This window comes from Chenopodium quinoa, unplaced genomic scaffold (genome assembly GCF_001683475.1).
Source record: "Chenopodium quinoa cultivar QQ74 unplaced genomic scaffold, ASM168347v1, whole genome shotgun sequence".
In the NCBI taxonomy this organism is placed as follows: Eukaryota; Viridiplantae; Streptophyta; class Magnoliopsida; order Caryophyllales; family Amaranthaceae; genus Chenopodium; species Chenopodium quinoa.
The window spans coordinates 4,675,231-4,700,885 of NW_018743405.1; the positions used below are offsets into that span (position 1 = coordinate 4,675,231).

Below are 25,655 nucleotides of genomic sequence, written 5' to 3' on the forward strand. Positions count from 1 at the left end.
AACTCTTTTGCTCTATCTTCTTTCCCTTTGGACGCCACCGTACTTTAGTGTATGATCACAGTGGGGTTCAAGCTAAGGGTTAACGCTTGAAATATTCCCTACAACATTGCAATTCTTAATGACATGACCCATCAATTTGAGAATTGATTTAATTGATTGAGTTTGATTGTGAATTTCCTTGATTAGCCATTCATAGTGACCCCTAGCTTGGCCTCTAGGAGATAGCTCTTGAACTCTCTTCATTGCTAGTATTGTTTGTCCTTTGCAATGCTTGAATCAAGTGAATAAACTATCAATTAGCATGATTATTGAACTAGCATGTGGAACTTATATCCCTAGTATTTAGCTTCTTGAATTTCTTGCATTGATTAGTCTATTTTTGTTACCATAATACCAACCATTTTCTCACTACAATCTTCGAAATAGCTTGACTTAGGCTATAGTTAATACCGAATCACTCCTTTGGGTTCGACCTTATACTTACCTTATACTTGTATTAGGTTGGTTTAGGATATTATAAATTGTGTTTGATTTTGAAATAGACAATTAACGACTCGTTTATTCCTCTATCATCCCCCCATTTCCAAAAAAAAAAAAAAAGGTTAGCTTAACCAAATACAGTAAATAGAATAAATACATTACATAAAGCATTTATATCATAAAGGTTAAATATGGCCTGGTGGTTGTTGGGCTTTAAGTAAGGCTTTTGTCTCCCTTTGATCAAGGGTTCGATTCTTGATCAATTTGTTTAAATGCTTTTTATTTGATAAATCGTATTTATCAATTATTAAGGATTACATAACTTAAAATTGGGGATTCACCAACAAAAAATTATTTTGCTCATTGATAATTTTATTAATATGCAATGAAACTATTAACAACTCCTCTTTTGCCATATAAGAATAAATTTTTTGTTCTAAAAATGTATATACTTCGTATATAGTTGTCATATTTCATATGCAATTTCAAATATATAATAAACAATTTATGTAATCTGATTATTTTTTTCCTTAAAATTTTTGCCGATTTATTAAACGTTTGAAATATGTCCCCCCGGGTTACAAATCCTGGCTCCGCCACTGCCTCCCCTCGTCGTCGCTAGCCACGTGAGCCACGACCTCCCCTCCCCCGAAAAAACCTCCCCTACCCCTGCAAAACCCTAGCCCTGATCTCGGCTGGGCGGCGGTTTTCGGGGTCAAGGGAGATCGGGGCTAGGGTTTTGCGGGGGTAGGGGAGGTTTTTTCGGGGGAGGGGAGGTCGGCGAGGCTCGGGGGAGGGGAGGGCGGTGGTCTGGGTAGGGGCGGCGGTGGTCTGGGATGGTTTTCCGGTGTTGGTGTGAAGGTGGGTAGGGAATGTGAATGGAAATACTTGGGGGGATGAATTTGGAAGGATTTGGGGAATGGGGAGGGTAAAGGAAATGAATAAAAGTGCTAAACAAACATCAACAAAGGGAATAGGGTCAGTTGATTCCCATTCCCTTTCCTGATTACCCCCAACCAAACGGCCCATGAGGTTTTTTTTTTTTTTTTTTTTTTTTTTTCAGGTGAAAATTGTTGGGAATATGGCACAAAAAGGGCTGATGGATCAAGACTTGAGCAAATTGGATATTAAAAAACTACATCCTCTTTCACCTGAGGTTATTTCTCGTCAGGCCACTATTAACATTGGTAATAAACATATTTGATCCCAAGAAGTGTATGGAGTAAAGTTTTTATTTTTTAAACTTAAAATATCCTCTTTATAATATTCATTATTTATTATTATATTCGTAGGAACTATTGGTCATGTGGCTCATGGAAAGTCGACAGTTGTGAAGGCTCTATCTGGTGTTCAGGTACATCTCTTTTACGGGTTTCCTATTTTAAGCTCACATGGTTTTCATGGGTGTGGCTTAAAACTGAATTTCAATACAAAATACATGCATTATTCTTGTTATTAATTCTATTTCAGACTGTACGATTCAAGAATGAGCTTGAGCGAAATATTACTATCAAACTTGGCTATGCAAATGCCAAAATTTATAAATGTGAAGACGAACGATGTCCACGGCCCATGTGTTATAAGTATGCGATATGTTTTAATCTACTTTTGTGACATCTAACCAAATGATTACTTGACTTGAAGTAACTTCATATGTTATTGACATACTGGTCAATTTGTTTTGCAGGGCATATGGAAGTGGAAAGGAAGATTCCCCAATGTGTGATGTACCTGGATTTGAGAATGCTAGGATGAAGCTTCTGAGACATGTGTCCTTTGTCAATTGCCGGGTAATCTACTGATATGTGTTCATAACTTTGGTTGACTGTTTGAGAGTTGCTTGTTTTGTTTTGGCAACAACTAAGCTTGGGAATTTGATTAATCATGTTTATGTAGGACATTTTGGGCATTCTTAGTTGCATTTATACTTTACTTCTATGCTTTTATGATTTTTTTCTTCTCATCAAGAAAACTTGAATAAAAAAGTTACTATATTATTGACTCGTGTGGGCGCTCAATGGTAAATCTCTAAATTACGTTAAAGTTGTGAATTTATTTCAGACATCCAACCTAGTCTATTACGAATATTAAGTGTGAATTTGTTTAAAGGGAAAATTTTGCAAAAGAGATGAAGTTAAATCAGCTAATATTTTTATTTTTTATTTTCTAATTATTTTATTTTAAAAAGATGAAATTGCTGTCTTTTTTTGTTACTGAACAAGTTGATAAATTTTAATAGTAAAAGGCGTTTGTTACTTCTTATGTTATGAAACATATGGCGTCTGTCTTAGTTTATACTTTCAAAGATATTAATTTATTGAAAAAAGAAATTTTTATTTATTGATGATTAAACATATTAATGGTTGAATAAATTCATTGGTAAGAATTGTAAGAAATTTATGGACCTAAATACAATAATAATGTATGTGGACTATATGGTGATGATTGTCTATATACGCTGTCATGTAGTTTAGCCCAAAATTTAAGTGATCCATTAAAGTAATAATTATTATTGGGCTTGTTACGTCTTTTATAAAGTATGGGTTTAGTTTTATGCGTAGAGACCGTTGGACCTTTTCTAATGCATGATGCGCGGATTAGGGAAGGAGGTCTATATATATAAATAGACATCTAGGGTTATGGTCTCTAGTAGTACATACAATAGACTCTCATTATATCCCATCAATAGATATAAACCCTAGAGTGTGTATCTACTAAAAGACGCATAATCAAGAAGGGATTCGATCAATTGTTATGGAATCAGGTACGCTTCCGCAGTTATGTTTTACTGATTAATTTGATATGAAGATTAAGTATATTGTAGGATTTAATCCTTACAAGTGGTATCAGAGCCTCCTTCATATCAGATTAGTCGAGTTTTATGGCTCAATTATTCAATCGCATGAGTTTAATAATTTGACATTTCTACGCTTGCTATTTGGTTAAATTCTGAAATATATTGTTTGATCATATTATTTGCTCCACTACGATTGAATATGGTTTCGTTTTGGCTAATTCGTTCTATATGAAATATGATTTTGATGAATGATGGTTTGATCGTAATAATTGATTATGCGTTATTTGGTTTTCCGGCTATTTTGTCTCACATGACGCTTAATTGTGGTGAATTACGGTTTCATGTTCTCATCCTTGTGCGATTCTTTAATATGAGATTTTTCGAAAATTTTCGGCTATTTTGTCTCATATGCTTATTGATTTTGTTTTATGCTGCTTACTTTTTATCATGGCAACATGTTCTGATTATATTGATCCTTCCATGATTCATTATTGATTTACGTTGTAGAATCATATTGTATTCTTGAATTGGATGCTAATATATACGGCAGTCACTTAATCTGATCATAAAGCATGTATTAATCAAGAATATCAATATAATTGCATGATTAATATGTATTGAGGTTAAATCAAATTACAATAATTGGCAATGAGGTGATAAAAATAATAATGTGTCTCATATTTGGGTTTATTAATTGAAACAATATGTTACCAAAGTAAAAGTAACCTCTTTTGTGTAAATTAATTTATTTGAAATATTGAGATATGTGTGTGTTTGATTTTCATGCGATTAATGGTTGACTCATAGGAAGGCTATTATTTGGTCGGAAATTAAACAAACTTGTGGTGATAAATATGTAACAATTATAAGGTTTTCCATGTGAATGTTGAGTCGGTCCAAAGAAAGGCTTAATGTTTTACAGGATTTTATTGTTAATATTTGATTACTACACCAAGAGGACCACTTACAAGTTAATTTTTCTGTCCAAAGACTAAAAAATTAATGTTGTGCTAGGTCTCTTGTGATGGGATATGTTGTCAATATTTAATCTGATTATTAAAGTTGAGTTTTGGAATCAATTGTGAGCTTGTTTTGTTTGTTTATGTTCTTTTCAGTGAATACTTCTGCTAATGTGATATCTGCCAACATTAATACTATACCCATGCTTGATGGGACAAACTTTAAGACTTGGAAAGAGAACGTTATGATCGTTCTTTGTTGCATGGATCTAGACCTTGCTCTTCGGATTGAGCGTCCTGCTGCTCTTACGGATTCTAGTTTCTCTATTGAAAAGGGGAATATGGAGAAGTGGGAACGCTCAAATCGCATGTGTCTTATGATCATGAAACATGCAATTCCGGAATCATTCAGGGGCACTATGTCCGAAGAGGATAATGCCAAATCGTCCTTACAGAACTTGAAAAACGTTTTGCTAAAAACGAAAAGGCGGAAATAAGCACTCTCTTGAGTAGTATTGTTTCCCAAAAGTATAAAGGAACAGGGAACATAAGGGAGTACATTATGGAAATGTCTCATATTGCTTCAAAATTAAAGGCACTAAATTTAGAGCTGTCTGATGACTTGCTCGTGCATTTGGTTTTGATATCTCTTCCTAAACAGTTCAGTCAGTTTAAGGTTAGTTATAACTGTCAAAAGGAGAAATGGACTCTAAATGAGCTCATTTCTCATTGTGTTCAAGAGGAAGAGAGATTGAAGCAAGAAAAGACAGAAAGTGCTTACTTGGCATCTTCCTCTAAGGATGGAAAGAAAAGGAAGAAGGGTAAGGATGCGGTTTCGCAACCACAAAAGAAGCAACATAAGGAAGAGAAGGCTGAAACAAAAGCATCTAGATGCTTCTTCTGTGGTGGGATGACTCACAAGAAGAAACAATGCACTAAGTACCACGCATGGCGTGCGAAAAAGGGTATGTTTCTTTCTTTTGTCTGTTATCAAGTTAATTTAATTTCGGTACCTAAACACACTTGGTGGCTAGATTCTGGTGCTACTACTCACATAAGTTTGTCCATGCAGGGTTGCCTGAATTGCCGAAAACCGAGTGATGGTGAAAGATACATTTATGTAGGTGATGGCAAGGCAATTGAAGTTGAAGCTATAGGCACTTTTAGGTTGTCATTAAAGGTTGGATATTATTTGGATTTAAAAGAGACTTTTGTTGTACCGTCTTTTAGGCGAAATTTAATTTCTGTTTCTACATTGGACAAATCTAGTTATTTTTGTTCTTTTGGAAACAATAAAGTTAGTCTTTTTTATAATTCAAAGTTAGTGGGATCTGGTTCTTTATCAGGATTTGACAACCTATATTTGTTGGATACTATTGCTTCATCTAATGAAAGTTTGCATGTCAGTTCTAGTGGTACCAAAAGAAAATTAGCAAATGAGAATTCTTCATCACTTTGGCACAAACGTTTAGGACATATTTCTAAACAAAGAATTCAAAGACTTGTGTCAGATGGAATTCTTGATTCCCTTGATTTTTCAGATTTTGATGTATGTATTAATTGTATCAAAGGGAAACAAACAGATAAAAGGAAATTAGGAGCCAAAAAAGCTTTAGATGTCTTAGAACTAATACATACAGACATTTGTGGACCATTTCCTACAACTTCTTAGAATGGTCAACAATATTTTATTACGTTCATAGACGATTATTCTCGTTATGGCTACCTATATTTGATTCATGAGAAATCCCAAGAATTGGATGTGTTCAAATCTTATAAAGCTGAAGTTGAAAATCAACTTAGGAAAATAATTAAGAAAGTCATATCTGACTATTGTGGTGAATACTATGGCAGAAATGACGGATCTGGTGAACAACCTCCAGGGCCATTTGCTAAATTCCTAGAGGAATGTGGAATTGTCCCTCAATACACCATGTCAGGATCACCTCAAATGAATGGTGTAGCTAAGAGGCGCAATAAAACATTACAGGAGATGGTAAGGAGTATGGTTAGTCACTCTACCTTACCAGAATCCCTATGGGGAGAGGCAATTAAGACCACAACTTATATTCTCAATAGAGTACCAACTAAGGCAGCTTCTAGAACTGTCAGTTGTTACTTTGTTGGGTACCCTGAAAGGTCTAAGGGGTATAAATTTTATGATACCACAACTAGATCAATTTTTGAGACGGGAAATGCTAGATTTTTTGAAGATGTTGAGTTTGGAGGGGAAGATAAGGTTAAAGAGTTTATTTTCGAAGAGGAACAAGTTTCTCTTCCTTCATTTGTTATCAATCATGATCAGACATTAATTCCTGGCATGATTGAAGGTACAACTCAAGAAACTCAAAATAATTCCCCTATTCATAATCAACAGGAAATTCATGATGAACAAACTCAACAACTTTAAGAGCCAATGCCATTTAAGGTGATACACTAGAGAAAGAAGAAGTGCAATTTCAGATGACTACATTGTTTTTCTCCAAGAACAGGAGGATAACAATGAAATCAGCGAAGAATTTGTTGCACTACTTTAAGAACAAGAGTTGGATAATGAAATGGTGGATGATGATCCAATCACCGTTCGCCAAGACATTGAAGGCCCTAACTCTCAAGAGTGGATTGATGCCATGAATGAGGAAATTAAGTCAATGATGGACAATGACGTTTGGGACCTTGTTTCATTGCCAGAAGGTGTGAAACCAATTGGTTGTAAATGGATTTTAAAGACCAAAAGGGACTCAAATGGCAATGTGATAAGGCGTAAGACTCGTCTTGTCGCTAAGGGCTATACTCAAAAGGAAGGCATTGATTATAAGGAGACTTATTCACCAGTTTCTTCTAAAGACTCCTTCAGGATTATGATGGCACTTGTAGCATATTATGATCTTGAGTTACATCAGATGGATGTTAAGACAGCATTTATCAATGGTGACATTGAGGAAACCATCTATATGCAGCAACCAGAAAACTTTGTTTCGGGAGATTCAAAGAAATCCATCTATGGACTCAAACAAGCTTCTCGTCAATGGTACTTTAAGTTTCATCAAGTTGTTATGTCTCATGGTTTTGAGACAAATGCAGTTGATGATTGTGTGTACCATAAGTTTAGTGGGAGTAAGCATGTTTTCCTTGTTTTATATGTTGATGACTGTAGACAACTAAAAATGTCTCCTCAAAACCAAACCCGATGATGAACAACCTTTCACCGCCATTATTGGTCGGGTCGAGTATTTAATTTTTGGAGTGCTTAAATCCATATTTTCATTTCACAAACCAACCCAATTCCTAGCCCATTTCCAAAAAATAACTTATTTTCCTCTTTTCGTGCCTTTAAACCTATAATAATTCATTTCGTGTCCTTTAAAATCATTCATTTCGTGTCCTTTTTATAAAAACGTTTAATCCAGTTTATTTTGGTCCATAATCTTGGTCGAATGATTAAACAGTTGGATGGGGCTTGAAAAGAGCTTTCCAACGATATATATAAGCCCAAATCCGAGTTATAACGAATAAGTTATGGCCAAAATATTAAACCGAACCCAAGTCCACCTTACCTACGACCCAATGATCATGTGGAGGGTCCAAATGATTTAATCCCAATCCTAAACCAATTAGGATTAATTAGAAGCTTCTATAAGTTTCTAAAAGATCTTAATTATCCTTTTTTTTAAAAAAGATAAGATTAAAGAGTTTGAAATTGAATAAAACTCCTTTTTTTTGAAAGTCCTATTTCTATCCGAATTGAAAGACGTTCAAAGATAGACAGATATTATTTTCTTGCCTCATATTTTTTATCCAAATTTTATATGGTTGGATAGCCCTTGAAATTATCTTTCCAATGATATGAATAAAATGTCAAACTCAATCCAAAACTGATACTATCTCACTATTTCAGCCATATCTTTTACTTTATAAAATATTTTAATTTGATTCTAATTGGATTAGAAAGTAGACTTCAAGAGCTTTCCAAGATCAAAAAATATGATAAAAACAAAAACCGCAAAAACTGCTGTCTATCGAGTTTTATTCCGATTTAATTCGGATCTTATCTTGTTTTTTTCGACCTCTCTTTTTTCTCTATAAATAGAGGTCATATCACCCCTTTTCCAATCATCAAAAAGCTTGATCATAAAATAATTCTCTTCTCCCTCTTTAGCCTAAACACTAGCCTCCCCGTTCTTTCACTATTTCTTCCTTTAAGCACTCCAAAGAGTCCATACAATACCTGAAGTTCTATACTTAAACCAAGGCGTGAAAGTTATTATTAAGTGAGGGTTTGGACCAAATCAACTCTATATTTATTTAATTTAATTTTTATTTGCTTTATTTTTTTTTATTGAAGTTACTAACAGTTTATTCATGATGTAGTAATTTAAAGGAACGCGCAGAATGTGAGTAATTAATTAATTTAATTACTCTTATTTTATTTTTATATTGCTAGTATCATGATTAGTTTATTTATATTTTATTTGACTAAAAATTTATTTTTAAATTGCTTCTAATATTAATGTTAATTCTATTATTATTTATTGATCACCATATTGCATGTTAAAGGGAATATGTAATTGCAAATCACGCCTAATAAGATAATTTGGACGACCTGTTTAGGTTCCTTTTTCATCTTGTTGTTAAATCAAGTGATCACAAATATTTTAGAATTATATGTTGCATTAATATTTAACCAATTTAGCATAATAATAGTTTGGAGCAAATTGAATATTTTGTTTGTATGCCTTTGAGATCGCAGGAATCACTTTTCACACTAGTGGAAAAATCCTCATCCGTAACGGGCAAAAAGGGGCCATCCGTAACAGGCAGCGTCCGTTACGTATGCGGCCGTTACGGATGACCATTGTTATTCGTAACGGGCACTGTCCGTTACGAATAATGAGTTATTCGTAACGAACATTTCAAATGTTCGTTACGAATAACTCATTATTCGTAACTGACATTTAAGATGTCCGTTACGAATAACCCATTATTCGTAACTGACATTTTAGATGTCCGTTACGAATAACCCATTATTTGTAACGGACATTTTAAATGTTGGTTACGAATAAGGGGTTATTCGTAACGGACATCTGAAATGTCAGTTACGAATAAATTTTTTTGTATTAAAATAGGTCCTTATTCGTAACGGGCACATAAAACGCCCGTTACGAATAAGTGATTATTCGTAACTGACATCTTAAATGTCCGTTACGAATAGAGTTTTATGGTATATAATTTAACACTTATTTGTAACGGGCAACAAAAGTGCTCGTTACGAATAACTGGTTATTTGTAACTGACAATTTTGATGCCCGTTACAAATAATTATTAAATTAAATTTTCATTTTATTTAATTTCGACAGCATGTATTTATATATAATTAATATATATTAATTAAAACCTGTAATAATATACATGTTCCTGTAAAAAGCAATTATACCGAACAATCTTTCGTAAAAATTAATACGATGTAATATAAAAACTGAAGTAGTAACACATTACAAATAAAAACTTGTATAAATTTATCCAACATATACAACAACACTAAAAATATTACGTTGTTCTATCTAAGCTAATAGTTAAGCATTCAATAAATATTTACTTCTAAAGTGGATAAATCTTGAATCTATTCATCTTTCAGATTCAGCTTCCTCACCATGCTTCTGACTGCCTAGCCTAACAATGTCTTCAACAAGTATCTTCCCCTCTGACAAAACAATCACACAGAATCAGTAAAGCAAAAGAACTGGGTCAGACCAACTTAAAGATGTCTTCTAGTACAATAAATGTTAGTGCCAAATTAATAGAGATCTAAGAGCACTCATACATGACAACTAATAACACTTTCATGCTAGGAAAGAAAATCGATCCCTACTCCTAGCTTATACGAAGTATATGTTAAAAATATCACACTTCATTCTAAATAATAGGGGCTGCAATTGATTTTAGGCTATTTAAAAACTTAGAAGTAAATATACTACAGCTAGCCTTCATTATAAAAAAATTCAAAATATACAACATAATAATATAGAAGAACGGTATAGGATAATTTAGGTAGGTTTAAAAATTACACTCTCATTTTAGAAAGTGATATACTACGTACTATTCAGATAGTTTGAAACAGATATGTAGTTTAGAACTTTAGATTTAGAGACGGAGGGAGTGTATTAAACGAACCTCTGTCTTTTGACAGCTTGCTGATGAGCTCTTGGATACCATCTTTGTCAATTTTGTTTTTCAGATATGCAGCAGCAGAAGCTACTTCTTCTGGAGTCACCTTCCCATCGTAATCCCTAGATGTCAAGAAACAGGTCTAATATCAGCATTGTCTCTATTATGCAGCAGTTAAACTAAAGATCATATAATACAAGAGCAAGATTACACATAAAGAAAATATAAAGAAATATAATAGTCCGTGAAAGAGAGTCAAACATGTGAAACAACACTACGGCCTTATTATATCAGTGCCTTAACTAGTTCCACCTCACTAATGCAGAAGAATTTCAGACTCAATATTCTCAAGACCTCAACTACAATCATACAAATAAAATACCCAAAAAAATTAAGGCTGGAATTTGCCTAGCTTAGAATAACAGCATATCACAAGTACATTACTAAGTCCAATTATTTAACAATGTATACAAAATTACACAAGGGATTTGCAATTAAGCCCTTGGTTTCTAGCCAGGGGAGAGGGGGCCAGTAGGTGGGAAATCTCAATATAGATCAAGTCCATAATTTAGATAATTTCATCATTGGCTAGCTCAATCATTCAACAATGTTTACACAAGAGATTTGTAGTTAATAATGCCCTTGGTTTCTATTACCAGGAGGGGGCCAGGAGGTGGGAATTCTCTATATAGCAAGTCCATGATTTAGGGGTCGTTATTATTGCCAGATATCATAACATCAAGAGTAAAACACGGATGAATGTCAGCCACATGTCAAAACAATTCGTATTGTTCTAGCTTGAGAGCCACAATCCATATAAAAACATAGTTATATACTCCAAGATCTCCATAGGCTAATAAAAATCTAACTAAAACCTGCCAGATAATAATCTCAATAGCATACCTATCAAGCAATCGCCATTCACCACCAATCTTCTCATCCACATCATCAATTTCTTTTTCAAGTTTTTGAAGAATAGCATCCACCTGATACAGCAAAATAAAAGAATCCCAGTAATTCAATAGGTACAGGAAATAAACAGAATTACAGATGCATCAGCCAATGGAATAATATCATCTAGTTTAAGAGAATCTGGATCAGAAAAATAAAAACTCGTGCAGACCTTGTTTATCAGTGTTGAAGAAACTTGAGCAGTATCTAACTCTTCTTCATCACCCTCCCGGGCAGCTTTGTATGCCTCCTTAGCTTCAGCTTCCCCCTCTTTTCCCTCCTTGTCCACCATAGTATTGTATAACTCTATCTGGAAAAGAGAATTAGAGACATAAATCCTGCGTCCTAAAGTGGTGGAAAAGTTAGTTTGAAGAAACTAGTTCCAACTGTTCACTTACCTCCTTATTCACAAGTCTCAAGAATTCCTCCCGTTCCCTGCTCACTAACTAACGAAAGTAAAATATAGCAAAAATTAGTAACATACAACAATACAACGCTTCGTTGTAATACATCTAGCACCAAAATATTCTTACTGATGCGGAAGCCAGAACAGCCAATGCACGACTGAGCTCACAAAGCTGATCGTCTTTATCTGACAATGCAGCCTTTTCGTAATCTTGTGCTTGCCTGTCAGTTGCAGCCACCATCTCTTCCAAGGCAACATCCTTTTCACTAACAGTAGACTCCTTAAGTTTCGCCTTTTCTTCTTCTGCTTTCATTTTCTCCTCCTCTTCCTACAATTTGGTAAGTTAGAACATAAGTTTATTGAAGTCTGAAACCCAATACTTGAATAAACTTTAATATATTTATCCTCAGACAAGTGAAGCAGGTTTTAGCCTAAAGGAGAGAGCATAGGGAATGCTTTACATGGTGTTCAGAAGGTTAGAAAGAGGAATGAGCAGCCAGTAAAATTTAGCATTTTAAAACCTAATACGTTCGGAGTAAAAGGGACTAAAACCTTGATCATTTCTTCCTGCATTTCAAGGAACTCTAACTTTCTCCTCCTTTCTGAAACTGCATCCTCAGAAGGCAAAGATGTTGCTCCAATGGTATCAACAACCTCATCTGGCAAAGAGGAAATAGCAAACTCCACGGCTTCCTCAGGCTTGATTGTTCCAGACACATTGAAGGCTCTGCCAAAAGAAGTGTATATCAGCGCACAAAGTTGGGAACTAGCGCTAATAAGCTTTATTTTAATATATAATAAACAAACATCAAGTGATGAAATTCCTTATAAACCAGAAGAATTTCCAAGAAAAACACTGCCTACCTGGAAAGAATAAGAAGAGATGACGGAACAGAGTGATTGAGAGATAAGTCCAACCAATCACGCAGCTGCACATACATGAAAACTTGAATGAATGAACATTGACCAGAATCAGGTACTATAGATAGCCGAGAACCACCATGGTAATATTAGTTGACAAGCACAAATTATTCTAAATCATAAGATTAGCATTTTGTAAGGGTTCAAAATTACATCATTTCACTCAGGAAGGCACAAATCTACTGCAACCATAAATAATGGTTAGATTAAAACAAAGATAAACACAAGTAGTGCATCATCCACTTAAAAGTCAAAAATAAATTTGGTAGAGCACTGTGAGCAAACCTGTTGACGCATCTCTTCAACAGAAAGCAAACCAAGTAAACCTCTATCTCTACATGCTTGACGAAGCTCTGCCTCTAAAAGTGACTCAACACCCTCGGCTTGTATCATCTTATCATCCTCTTTAATCCTTCCAAAAGAAAATAGTTAGTGTCCACTATCATAGTGCAAAACTCAATAATGAAACACCAACATTAATTAATCATTTAAAATGGACAACGAATTTAAACATACACAACCAACTAAAAAATTCATGAAAGCATTTAGCCCAAGTTAGTCAAGTCCATGAATTCACTTAAATGAGACAAATTCAGAAAACAAAAATCTAAGAGCCAAATGAGTACATGTTATGAACTGGAAATTTCTGCAGAAATTCTGAAGAATTTTGATAGAAATTTGCATTAAAATCTAAAAATAAAGAGTAATACAAGCTTTCGAGATGCTTCTTCTCTCCCAAACTGTATAAAAAGAACAAAAAAAACTTTAAATAGTATTCTTTATAACAATCTCTCCCTATTCTTCTCTTATTCATAGCATTAATCCTCTAATTCACTCACTAACATATATATATATATATATATTGCATTATCTAATACGCTTTTCCAAAAATACTAATTCATAGCAGTACAAATCAGAAAATAGATTCGGAATCTGACACTAAGCAAGACATAAGCTAATGACAGCAGGGCACAAAAGGTTCAACCAACCAAAATATAAAAAAATAATAATAATAATTATTGTTGGAATTTTTAGGGAATTTCATGTTTTTTAAACAAAAGCACTTGAGGGCATCCCTCAATCTCTTATGTCCTCTATTTGTTCATTTCAATGTGGAAGTGAAAAGACTGAAAACATGGATAACCATAGGTTGACTACTTGAGCTACAAGCAAACTTAAATCTATACTAATTTTGCCAGTTGTATTGTACTAGTCAAATAAGCCAACCTTCCATATAAAACAATAAACATGCAATCTAGTGAATCTACATTACATTCCAATCTAAAATCAGTTGAATAAACAAAATAATTAGCAATTTTATAAAGAAAATCCCTCCTTAGATGCCAAATCTTTTGCAAGACATATTCAAAAAAATACCAGTACATTTCAACCTCACTTTAGACAATCCACCAAACAGTAAAAAATAATGCACGTAGAAGTTCCTAGTGCAGGGAGAAGTATTGCATTATTTTAACTAATGGTATTCCATTCAACTGATAATTGGTATTAAAAATGACTTAGTCAGCAATAAACTTGGAGCAGCTTCTATGAGGACTTTGTTAGAATGTACAATAAACATTAGGTTCAGAAAACTATAATTTAGAGCTAAAACAACTGAACACTTAACCTAGAAAACAAGCTAAATATACAATAGTTTTCAGCACACAGCTTATAAAAGGCCGACATGCCGAACGCACAAAAACATACGTAGTATCCAATATACTACATGCAAGTATCCCTTAAAGTTGAAGCGGAAAATAAAATCTGAGAAAGAAAATAAGATCATTAATCTGTGAAAGGCAATCATAGCGTATCCACACTAAAGTGAATCCACAAGTTGTGCTCATCTGCTCACAAATTCTTGCAGCCATTACAAGCAAGGGATAACAGTGAGGAAAATGTAATGAACTAACAATGAGAAATAGGAACAACAAGCAATCACGCTATACAATTGCAGAGAGAGACCAAGGCCGCAATTTAATTAGACCACAAAATATACAACTACCTCTTGATCAAAGCGAGAATCTTTTTGTGCCCAGTGGTAATCACATCCAAAGCTTATCATGCGCAGGGCAACTGCAAATAAACGGATTCACGATGTAAGGGGGGATCCAGAAAGATAGTAATAATTTGGGGAAAAAAATCAATCAATTAATTCATACTTAGCTCAAAATTCAAAGGCTTTTAAACTAAAACATAATAAAACCCAAAACAAATGGAAAATAATAAAATCAATCAATTAATTTGGGGAAAAATAAAATAAAACCTATAATTAAGTAATTGCAATTAAGCAAACTGAAACAAGGGTTACGAAATTGGGGGAGGATAGAGAAAGAGTACGCTTTAATGGAAAACTATGAGCGCTTCAATGGAGAACTCAGACAGCGCTTCAATGGAGAACTCATACAACGCTTCAATGGAGAACTCGGAGTGCGCTTCACTAATGGAGAACTCGGAGTGCGCTTCACTAATGGAGAACTCGGAGTGCGCTTCAATGGAGAACTCGGAGTGCGCTTCAATAATGGAGAACTCGGAGTGCGCTTCAATAATGGAGAACTCGGAGTGCGCTTCAATAATGGAGAACTCAAAGTGCGCTTCAATGGAGAAGAAGAGTGAGAATGAGAGGAGCAAAACGCACGGGAGCTGCTTCAATAGTGGAGAGAGAGAGGAATTTTTTTGACAGAGGGAGTGAGAAAGGGGAAAGTAAAAATTTAGGGCTTACTTTAAAACTTTATTCGTAACGGACACCCTATGTTAGTTACAAATAACAAGGTCAAAATCCTGTTGACTTTTCTATTTGTAACGGGCAATATTTGTTGGTTACGATTAGTTACTTAATCATAACGGGCAGATTAATGCCTGTTACAAATAACAACTTATTCGTAACGGGCACCAATATGTCCGTTACGAATAACAACTTTTTCGTAACGGGCACCAATTTGTCCGTTACGAATAACCCTTTTCCTGCCCATTTCACAAATTTTTTGTAACGGACATTGAATTTGCCCGTTACGAATGGCTTAATTGTAACGGAAAATCATATGTCCGTTACGAATAGCTTGTTACAAATAAGATTTTTTCCACTAGTGTCACTATAAGAATCGAGTAGAGACCAATACTGGCGAATGTGACTCCATGACTCACTTCGTACCATCATCCCCGATCCTCCTTTCGTGGTTCCGAACCATATGGAGTTAGTAATCTCACGATTATGAATGGGGTGTAACCTTCGCGGGCCAATCGTTGTCCCTTATCGTGGTTGCCTTTTTATGATCCGTGAACGGTTTACAAGTTCCTTAAAAACTTGTTGGCGGCTCCCTACTTTATTTGTCCCTAATCGTATTGTGTCAATTCCCACTTCCTATGAGTGCCAAGCATATTCACACATGCTTTAACGTAGACGCACTTCGAACGACGCCTACAATTTGGCGACTCCACTGGGGAGGATTCTTGGTTATTTATCGATTTGAGTGATCGGTATTTAATTAAGATGAGTGGATGAGACTTGAAAGATTCTTGAATTGTATTTCTGTGATTTAATTGGCATTGTCACATATGCATATGCATTTTAGGTCACCTATTTTGCCACAATAGTATGTGTTCTACGTATGTGGCTAGCCCGGGGGATTTAAGCTCTATCAACCCGAAAACGTTCATGACAATAAGGGTTCATCCGAGTTTTTAAATCCACCCAAACCATGGAGTCGAGTTCGATTTCATCACGAACTCGCGGAGCCGCCCGTTGGCATACACCCTCAAGGGAGGCTGCCTTGCTAACGCGTCCAAACTCTTAACCATGGTACCCTTTGACACCCAAAAGCTTGACCATAGTCGAACATAGAACTTGACTTTAGGTTGCGAACTTCATTGCATCATGCGTGACGATATGCTTATGTATGCATTTTTTTTATTGACCTTTTTTTTTTTTTTTTCTCTATCAAACCCTCCCTTTTTTTTATTATTAGAGTCGAGCCATAGATTTTTTTTTTAGTCACCCTGATTTTAATTCCCGTATACTGCACAAGAGTCAACTTGTTTTGGTCATATCAGGAGTTTTAGAAAGAGTTACATGTCGTGCAACCTATGGATCTGTAGCCCCGGGTTTTATCTTTCATTTGGCGTTAGTTTCGTCTCAATCAGAGTCACAGATAAAAATTTATAATCGATATACTACAGCCTGTCCAGTTTAGGTGTCTTTTTAGCGTTACCTTTTTTATTTTATTTTTTAAAAAAAAAATCGTGTCAAGCTAGTCTTAGCCAAGTCCTTTAATCCGTGTCAACTCATATAACATAGGATTATAGATTTTTATTTTTATAATTTTTTTTTTTATATCCTTGAGTCCTAACTCTTCTAGAATTCTAGTCCTCTTCCTAGTTTCTTGTGATTATTTGTGCTAACCTTAACATGTGTTCTTTGTCTTTGATTTTGGTTGATCTTATTTATAACTAACGATTGCCAATGGACTGTTTTCACCTAGTAAATAGCATAAACATTAAAATTGGACAAAATGAATCAAGTTAGTTTGTCTTTTAGTCTTCCGTGCTATTTGGTCATTGGGTCCTTTGTTTTTCACAACGTCCTCATGTCTAGCCATGCGATCATACCACGAGTCTTAATAAACTCACCTAATCACACATGTTGAGTCATTGCACACACTTTGTCTTCCAGTAATGCACTATATTGTTTATGGTCGTGTACTAGGACCATGCATGCGTCGTTTTCTGTCGTAATAGGAATGAGTGGAGTATTTCCCATCAGTTTTCAAATTGTTTCATACACTCTTCCTTTCCAATCCGAGTATTGAGTGAATGCATTAAATGAGTTCATCCTTACACAGTACTTGAGTCTAATATCACTATGCAATAGTTGGAAGAATAAGGGGAACGTCACTCCTTCCTTCTTTCCTTCCAATCAAAGCATCAACAACAAGAAACTTTTTTCCTCAACAGGTGGCAAGAAGTAAATCATAAACAGCCATGAAGAAAAAGCACAAGACAAGTTTCCATACAAGATTTCATGCTTGTTTTCTTTTGTTTCAACCCTCTCCCCTAATAAGTCTAGTATAGGCGCCCGTTATCCATGTGTACTATCTATGTGTCATTTTTCTTACCTTTTCCATCAATGAGAATTCCTTTCCTTTGCAATCGATCATCGAATTCATTCGCAAAAAAAAAAAAACGAGAAAAAAAAATCAATTACCGAACTAAGCACAAGGTACACCAATGATTTGAGGCACCTTTGCAACCCTGTCATTCCCTGTTAACCGTTCAATCACATTCCATTTCTTCATCAACCATTTTGAGCCTCGTCTAACGTTTGGCCTTCATTTCTTCAACCCACATTCACTTAACCCTGGGATTGGAAGATGTGTAATTGTATAACATTCAAAAAGCAAGTAAAAAAAATCAGTAAAGCAACAATAAAACAATGTCTAAGGGCAAGTGTTCCAATGTCTTTGATACGAACACGTCTCGAATTGCGTCTCTCATCGAGTGCTTGGTACCGTGCCTGAGAAACATGAATGCTAAGTGAGTGTTGGACCGCATGATCTGAGATTGCCCACATTGATTCAAAAGAATGAAAAAAATAAGCAAAAAAGAAGAAGAAAAAATGTTAATAAACTTGCAAAATTCAAAACAAAAAAAAAATATGAAAAATAAAACTTGCAAAGTCTAATACACAATTGCATATCTTTGGGGCTTCTCTCGGGTCTTGAGCCTTTTACCCCTTTCTTCCTTAAACCTTCAGCTTAACCACCTTACAACCCTTGAAAGACCTCTTTGAGGTGTACACATACTTGTGCAAAGTTCGGTTAGAGCTACATTCAGCCTGATTCCTAGCGGATACGTAGGCAACCTCACATTGAGGTGCGGCCACATTCATATTCATATCTATGCATGATCGAGTCAAAGAATATCCAAAGCTTATCTCTATATCCCTACCCATTTAGAGCTAGACTTGGGGGCTTGAACCCACATCAAATTAGCTTACCCAGCCTAAAGAGTCATCATCTTTGACACTTCACACATATATTTCCATCACCATAACCTTTGCAGCCTCACCTTAGTATCACTTTCACACACTTCTTTCACACATACATATCCATATCATCTTTCCCTTAGGAACCCTTTGTCATGAAATCTTGTATCCCTATCGCGCATGCTTCATCATCTTTCAAGACAACATTCATCAGAAGAAACGTTGTATACTTGCTTAGCTTCTTAACCTGAGCAATGTTCTTTGTTTCATGCATCGCATAATGTGCTAAGCAATATTTCTATATCAATGATTTTTAATAATACAAAGCATATAGTTCTTAGCTCCTTGACCTAAGCAACGTTCATAATCACTTCATCTATATACGTGCTTAGCTTCCAGACCTAAGTGACGTTCAAGATCGCTTCTTTACACCATATATGATGCTTAGCTCCATGACTTAAGTTCATTCATCATGTCATATGATGTAATTGTCTTTAGCCTCCTGGCCTAAGGACATGCATCATGCATACATTACTTTAAAAAAAAGCAATTCAATCCATGCGATTCATTTTGTCTTGCTCAACGAGGAAGTTCAAAACTTCTTTCCTTTTTTTCGCGTCTTTCCTTTTGGGGAAGTTTAAAAAAACTTTTTCAAAATTTTCACATCGAGGGAAGTTCGAAAATAAAAGTTCAGTTTTCACATCTTTCTTTTTCGGGAGAAAGTCGGTATCCTCCACTCATGACAAAAATTGACGGAAATTTTTTGATTTTGCATCTTTGTTTGCTTGTGTCTGCACACAAACATATACACACACACACACTCACAAGTCATACACATGTCATGTCACATCAAGTCAAACTTGGTCAAGTCAATCACAATATATACGAGTCCATTGGCAAATTTATTTTTGCAGGTCTCATCTACAACCCACGTTCGGGGACAAGCAAACCAACTACAACCCACGTCCGAGGACAAGCGAACCATCTACAGCCCACGTCCGGGGACAAGCGGACCATCTACAGCCCACGTCCGGGGATAAGCGGACCATCTACAGCCCACGTCTGGGGACAAGCGGACCATCTACAACCCACGTTCGGGGACAAGCGGACCATCTACAGCCCACGTCCGGGGAAAAGCGCACCATCTACAGCCCACGTCCGGGGACAAGCGGACCATCTACAACCCACATTCGGGGACAAGCGAACCATTTACAGCCCACGTTCGGGGACAAGCGAACCAACTACAGCCCACGTCCGGGGACAAGCGGACCATCTACAACCCACGTTCGGGGACAATCGAACCACCATCATTTCATGACGCAAGGTTCTCGATACACAGAGACTTGCAATCTCATCATCTGTCGACTTTCCTCAAGCATGGAAAGTATTATCCGATGGATTTCTTCAAGCATAGAAAACCGCCAACCGGCTTTCCTCAAGCATGGAAAGCGTTATCGGTGGATTTTTCTTCAAGTATAGAAAACCGCCAAGTCGGCTTTCCTCAAGCATGGAAAGCGTTATCGGTGGATTTTTCTTCAAGTGTACAAAACCGCCAAGTAGTTGGCTTTCCTCAAGCATGGAAGGCATTATCGGTGGAATTCTTCAAGCATAGAATGACACCAAATTCATACGTCGACTTTCCTCAAGCATGGAAAGTGTCATCCGGTAGGTTTCTTCAAGCTTAGAAAGCTACCAAACTCATCTGTCGGCTTTCCTCAAGCATGGAAAGCATTTCAACATACGTCATCCGGTGGATTCCTTCAAGCATAGGAAGCTACCAAACTCATTTGTCACCGATACACTGGTGTTAGATACGCATTCTATCCCTTTAATCTTTTATCTGTAGAACTAACATTTTTCTGCAGGTATCGGCGTATACATAATGATTTAGGATCGCAGAACGTCTTAAATCATTCTCCGTCCCTATCGACTACTTTGACTATCGTTTTCAAAACTAACGTTTCTACAAACTTAGTCAAAGTGGGGGCTTCTGTAGACACCTAAAAATGTCTCCCCAAAACCAAACCCGATGATGAACAACCTTTCACCGCCATTATTGGTCGGATCGAGTATTTAATTTTTGGAGTTCTTAAATCCATATTTTCATTTCATAAACCAACCCAATTCCTATCCCATTTCCAAAAAATAACTTATTTTCCTCTTTTCGTGCCTTTAAACCCAAAATAAATCATTTCGTGTCCTTTAAACTCATTCATTTCGTGTCCTTTTTATAAAAACGTTTAATCCAGTTTATTTTGGTCCATAATCTGGGTCCAATGATTAAATAATTGGATGGGGCTTGAAAAGAGATTTCCAACGATATATATAAGCCCAAATCCGAGTTATAACGAATAAGTTATGGCCAAAATATTAAACCGAGCCCAAACCGAACCTAAGCCCACCTTACCTACGACCCAATGATCATGTGGAGGGTCCAAATGATTTAATCCCAATCCTAAACCAATTAAGATTAATTAGAAGCTTCTATAAGTTTCTAAAAGATCTTAATTATCCTTTTTTAAAAAGATAAGATTAAAGAGTTTGAAATTGAATAAAACTCCTTTTTTTGAAAGTCCTATTTCTATCCGAATTGAAAGACGTTCAAAGATAGACAGATATTATTTTCGTGCCTCATATTTTTTATCCAAATTTTATATGGTTGGATAGCCCTTGAAATTATATTTCCAATGATATATTATAATATCAATTCCGAGCTATAACGGAAAAGATATGAATAAAATGTCAAACTCAATCCAAAACTGATACCGTCTCACTATTTCGGCCATATCTTTTATTCTATATAATATTTTAATCTGATTCTAATTAGGTTAGAAATTAGACTTCAAGAGCTTTCCATTGATATCTTATTCATATTATTCCGATTTCTGGATCAAAAGATATGATAAAAACAAAAACCGCAAAAACTGCTGTCTATCGAGTTTTATTCCGATTTAATTCGGATCTTATCTTGTTTTTTCGACCTCTCTTTTTTCTCTATAAATAGAGGTCATATCACCCCTTTTCCAATCATCAACAAGATTGATCATAAAATTATTCTCTTCTCCCTCTTTAGCCTAAACACTAGCCTCCCCATTCTTTCACTATTTCTTCCTTTAAGCACTCCAAGGAGTCCATACAATACATGAAGTTCTATACTTAAACCAAGGCGTGAAAGTTATAATTAACTGAGGGTTTGGACCAAATCAAATCTATATTTATTTAATTGACTTTTCATTTTCTTTATTTTTTTTATTGAAGTTACTAACAGTTTATTCATGATGTAGCATTTAAAGGAACGCGTAGAATGTGAGTAATTAATTAATTTAAATACTCTTATTTTATTTTTATATTTCTAGTATCATGATTAGTTTATTTATATTTGATTTGACTAACAATTTATTTTTAAATTGCTTCCAATATTAATGTTAATTCTACTATTATTTATTGATCACCATATTGCATGTTAAAGAGAATATGTAATTGCAAATCACGCCTAATAAGATAATTTGGACGACCGGTTTAGGTTTCTTTTTAATCTTGTTGTTAAATCAAGTGATCACAAATATTTTAGAATTATATGTTGCATTAATATTTAACCAATTTAGCATAATAATAGTTTGGAGCAAATTGAATATTTTGTTTGTATGCCTTTGAGATCGCAAGAATCACTTTTCACTATAAGAATCGAGTAGAGGCCAATACGGGCGAATGTGACTCCATGACTCACTTCGTACCGTCATCCCCGATCCTCCTTTCGTGGTTCCGAACCATATGGAGTTAGTAATCTCACGGATTATGAATTGGGTGTAACCTTCACGGGTCAATCGTTGTCCCTTATCGTGGTTACCTTTTTATGATCCGTGAACGGCTTACAAGTTCCTTAAAAACTTGTTGGCGGCTCCCTACTTTATTTGTCCCTAATCGTATTGTGTCAATTCCCACTTCCTATGAGTGTCAAGCATATTCACGCATGCTTTAACGTAGGCGCACTTCGAACGACGCCTACAATGACATATTACTTGCCAGCAACGATGTAGGCTATTTGCACAAACCAAGATTTTTCTATCAAACCACTTTGAGATGAAAGATCTTGGGGACGCCTCTTTTGTGTTAGGGATACAAATCTATCAAGATCGTCATCTAGGCACTCTTGGATTGTCACAAAAGGGCTATATCAAGAAAGTTTTGAAAAGGTTTGGCATGCAATACTATAAACCAGGTGATACTCCTGTGGCTAAGGGAGACAAGTTAAGTCTCACTCAATGCCCAAAGAATGACTTTCAGAATAAAGAAATGAAAAAAATCCCTTATGCATTAGCTGTAGGGAGCCTTATGTATGCTCAAATTTGTACCCATCCTGATTGCATACATTGTTGGAATGTTGGGTAGATACCTAAGCAATCCAGGACTTGATCATTGGAAAGCAGTAAAGAGGGTTATGCGGTATTTGTAGAGAATAAAGGATTACATGCTCACTTACAGAAGGTTAGATCAACTTGAGATCGTTGGATACACTAATTCTGACTTTGCTGGATGTCAAGATAGCCTGAAATCGACATCTGGCTACATCTTTGTCGTAGCTAAAGAAGCTGTCTCTTGGAAAAGTGTCAAACAAACTCTTACAGCTACTTCCACCATGAAAGCAGAATTCATAGCTTGTTATGAGGCATCCAACCATGCATTATGGTTAAGGAATTTTGTCACGGGTCTACGCATAGTGAATGGTATTGATAGACCACTTAAATTGCTATGTGACAACAGGTCAGCAGTATTGTATGCCAACAATAACAAAAGCTTGTCAAAATCAAAGCATATTGATGTCAAGTTTAGAGTTGTGAAGGAAAGAGTGGAGAGTAAACAATTATCCTTAGAGCATATTAGCACAAACTCCATGATTGCGGATCCGCTTACTAAGGGTTTACCACCCAAAGTATTTCATGAGCACACTGCTCGTAAGGGTGTCATGCCACCTAAGGATATATAGTTTCAGTGGGAGTTTGTTATCTTATTGCTTGTATGACATAAACACGTTTTGAATATTGAGGTTTTAAGGATTTCTGCAGAAATAAAGTATTCAGTTTGGTTTACTCTCTTATTAGATCATATTGTGATCTTGCTAAAGTTTAAAGTGGACCAGTTGGAAATAGAAATTTTGGATCACATTTTGTTATTTCCATGCTACACACCTATGCTTGATTCATGTCGTTGATTGTGTTAACATTGTGGCCATTGATGGGTCTGGTTACGTTAATTGTAACTTAGATTGCTTTGACTCTGTGTTAATATAATTGATGGACCGAATTGTTTAAAGACGTTTGAAAATGATAGTATTCTGAGCTCATAAAGTTAAAGTATAATGAAATCATCAACAGTCACAAACATGTAATTGTATTTGGTCCAAGTGGGAGATTGTAAGAAATTTATGGACCTAAATACAATAATAATGTATGTGGACTATACGGTGATGATTGTCTATATACGCTGTCATGTAGTTTAGCCCAAAATTTAAGTGATCCATTAAAGTAATTATTATTATTGGGCTTGTTACGTCTTTTATAAAGTATGGGTTTAGTTTTATGCGTAGAGACCGTTGGATCTTTTCTAATGCATGATGGGCGGATTAGGGAAGGGGGTCTATATATATAAATAGACATCTAGGGTTATGGTCCCTAGTAGTACATACAATAGACTCTCATTATATCCCATCAATAGAGAGAAACCCTAGAGTGTGTATCTACTAGAAGACGCATAATCAAGAAGGGATTCGATCAATTGTCATGGAATCTTGTACGCTTCCGCAATTATGTTTTAATGATTAATTTGATATGAAGATTAAGTATATTGTAGGAATTAATCCTTACAAGAATGAAAAGAGAGGCGTTCCATCTAAAAAATGAATTATTTAACAACTACAGCCTTTGCGCTTTTTCGACTTTAATTTGGTACACTAGTGCCCATTCACTAATTGATTGACAAAAATATTGTTGTTGGTTGAAGATTAGATAGCCTTCTATGTTATAAGAATATAAGTGGATTATCTCCAGCCTTAGATCTTGAGCATCTTCAGTTTTACACCAGTTTTGTCTGATTTATGTATGTGAAATTCTTAATGACAGGGTCATGATATTTTGATGGCTACTATACTTAATGAGTTAATGGAGCTGCTATTATGGATGGGGCCTTACTTCTTATCGCTGCTAATGAAAGCTGCCCCAACCCCAGACTTCTGAGCATCTTGCTGCAATTGAGATCATGCGACTTCAGCATATTATCATTTTCCAAAATAAGGTTGATCTTATCTCAGAAAATGTTGCTTTGAACCAGTATGAAACTATTCAGAATTTTGTTCAGGTAACTTGTTTAGAATGTTAGAGCAAATTTACCAAGGTCTAAATCATTCTTGTAAAAGGCTGAAGCATGTTACTGATGTGACCTTTTTTCTTTAGGGAACTGCTGCTGTTGAAGCCTCTCTAATTCCAATTTCTGGTCAATTGAAGTATAGCATCGATGTTGTGTGTGAAAACATTGTCAAAAAGATTCCTATCCCCGAGGTAAATTTCTGAAGTTTACGTTGAGTTAGAGGTAAATTTCTTACCCTTGTTACTTTTAATATGTTCATTACTGTTCCCTGTGCTTGGACTTCTATATGTGTGTATCCAAGGTGCTTGTTCCCTTTGTTGGCAGTATCTTGTGATATGCCATAGGTATAAAATAATTTCCAATTGGGCTCTTTTATCATTTATGAATTTCGTCAACATTTTAGCATTTTCTAGCTCATTTATTTTGTCTAGTGGTCAACTTTCAACATCATATTCGCTGCCCTCCTGCAGAGTACCAATCACCGTGATTTTCTTGCATTTAAGTATTTTTTTTTTACTATGCTATGTATTCTTGCTTGTGTTATATACACTGCCTTGAGATGGTGGAGGTGTGGACTGTGGATTTATCTTCATATTGGGATAGTTTATGAGGGTTCTGAGTTGCACTCTATGCTAT

General features: G+C 35.5%; 1 protein-coding gene and 1 pseudogene across 3 annotated transcripts; one reads left to right on the plus strand and one right to left on the minus strand.

Moving 5' to 3' along the window:
- The first annotated feature begins 1,249 nt into the window (after window positions 1-1,249).
- LOC110738943 lies at window positions 1,250-25,222 on the plus strand (annotated as a pseudogene).
- LOC110738999 (mitochondrial proton/calcium exchanger protein-like) lies at window positions 9,680-15,387 on the minus strand. Of its 3 annotated transcripts, none has more exons than XM_021919452.1 (11): window positions 15,020-15,387; window positions 14,685-14,755; window positions 12,965-13,083; window positions 12,623-12,687; window positions 12,311-12,485; window positions 11,886-12,086; window positions 11,751-11,798; window positions 11,525-11,662; window positions 11,305-11,387; window positions 10,408-10,523; window positions 9,680-9,937 (listed from the first exon to the last, which is right to left on the minus strand). In XM_021919452.1, the coding sequence occupies exons 3-11, from the start codon at window positions 13,070-13,072 to the stop codon at window positions 9,861-9,863; spliced, it is 1,011 nt and encodes a 336-aa protein (XP_021775144.1). In that variant the 5' UTR covers window positions 13,073-13,083; window positions 14,685-14,755; window positions 15,020-15,387; the 3' UTR covers window positions 9,680-9,860. The 3 variants fall into 3 exon arrangements, with proteins under 3 accessions (XP_021775144.1, XP_021775143.1, XP_021775145.1); XM_021919451.1 differs by having other exon boundaries at window positions 12,965-13,091; XM_021919453.1 differs by having other exon boundaries at window positions 12,965-13,091; window positions 14,682-14,755.
- Window positions 25,223-25,655: the final 433 nt, after the last annotated feature.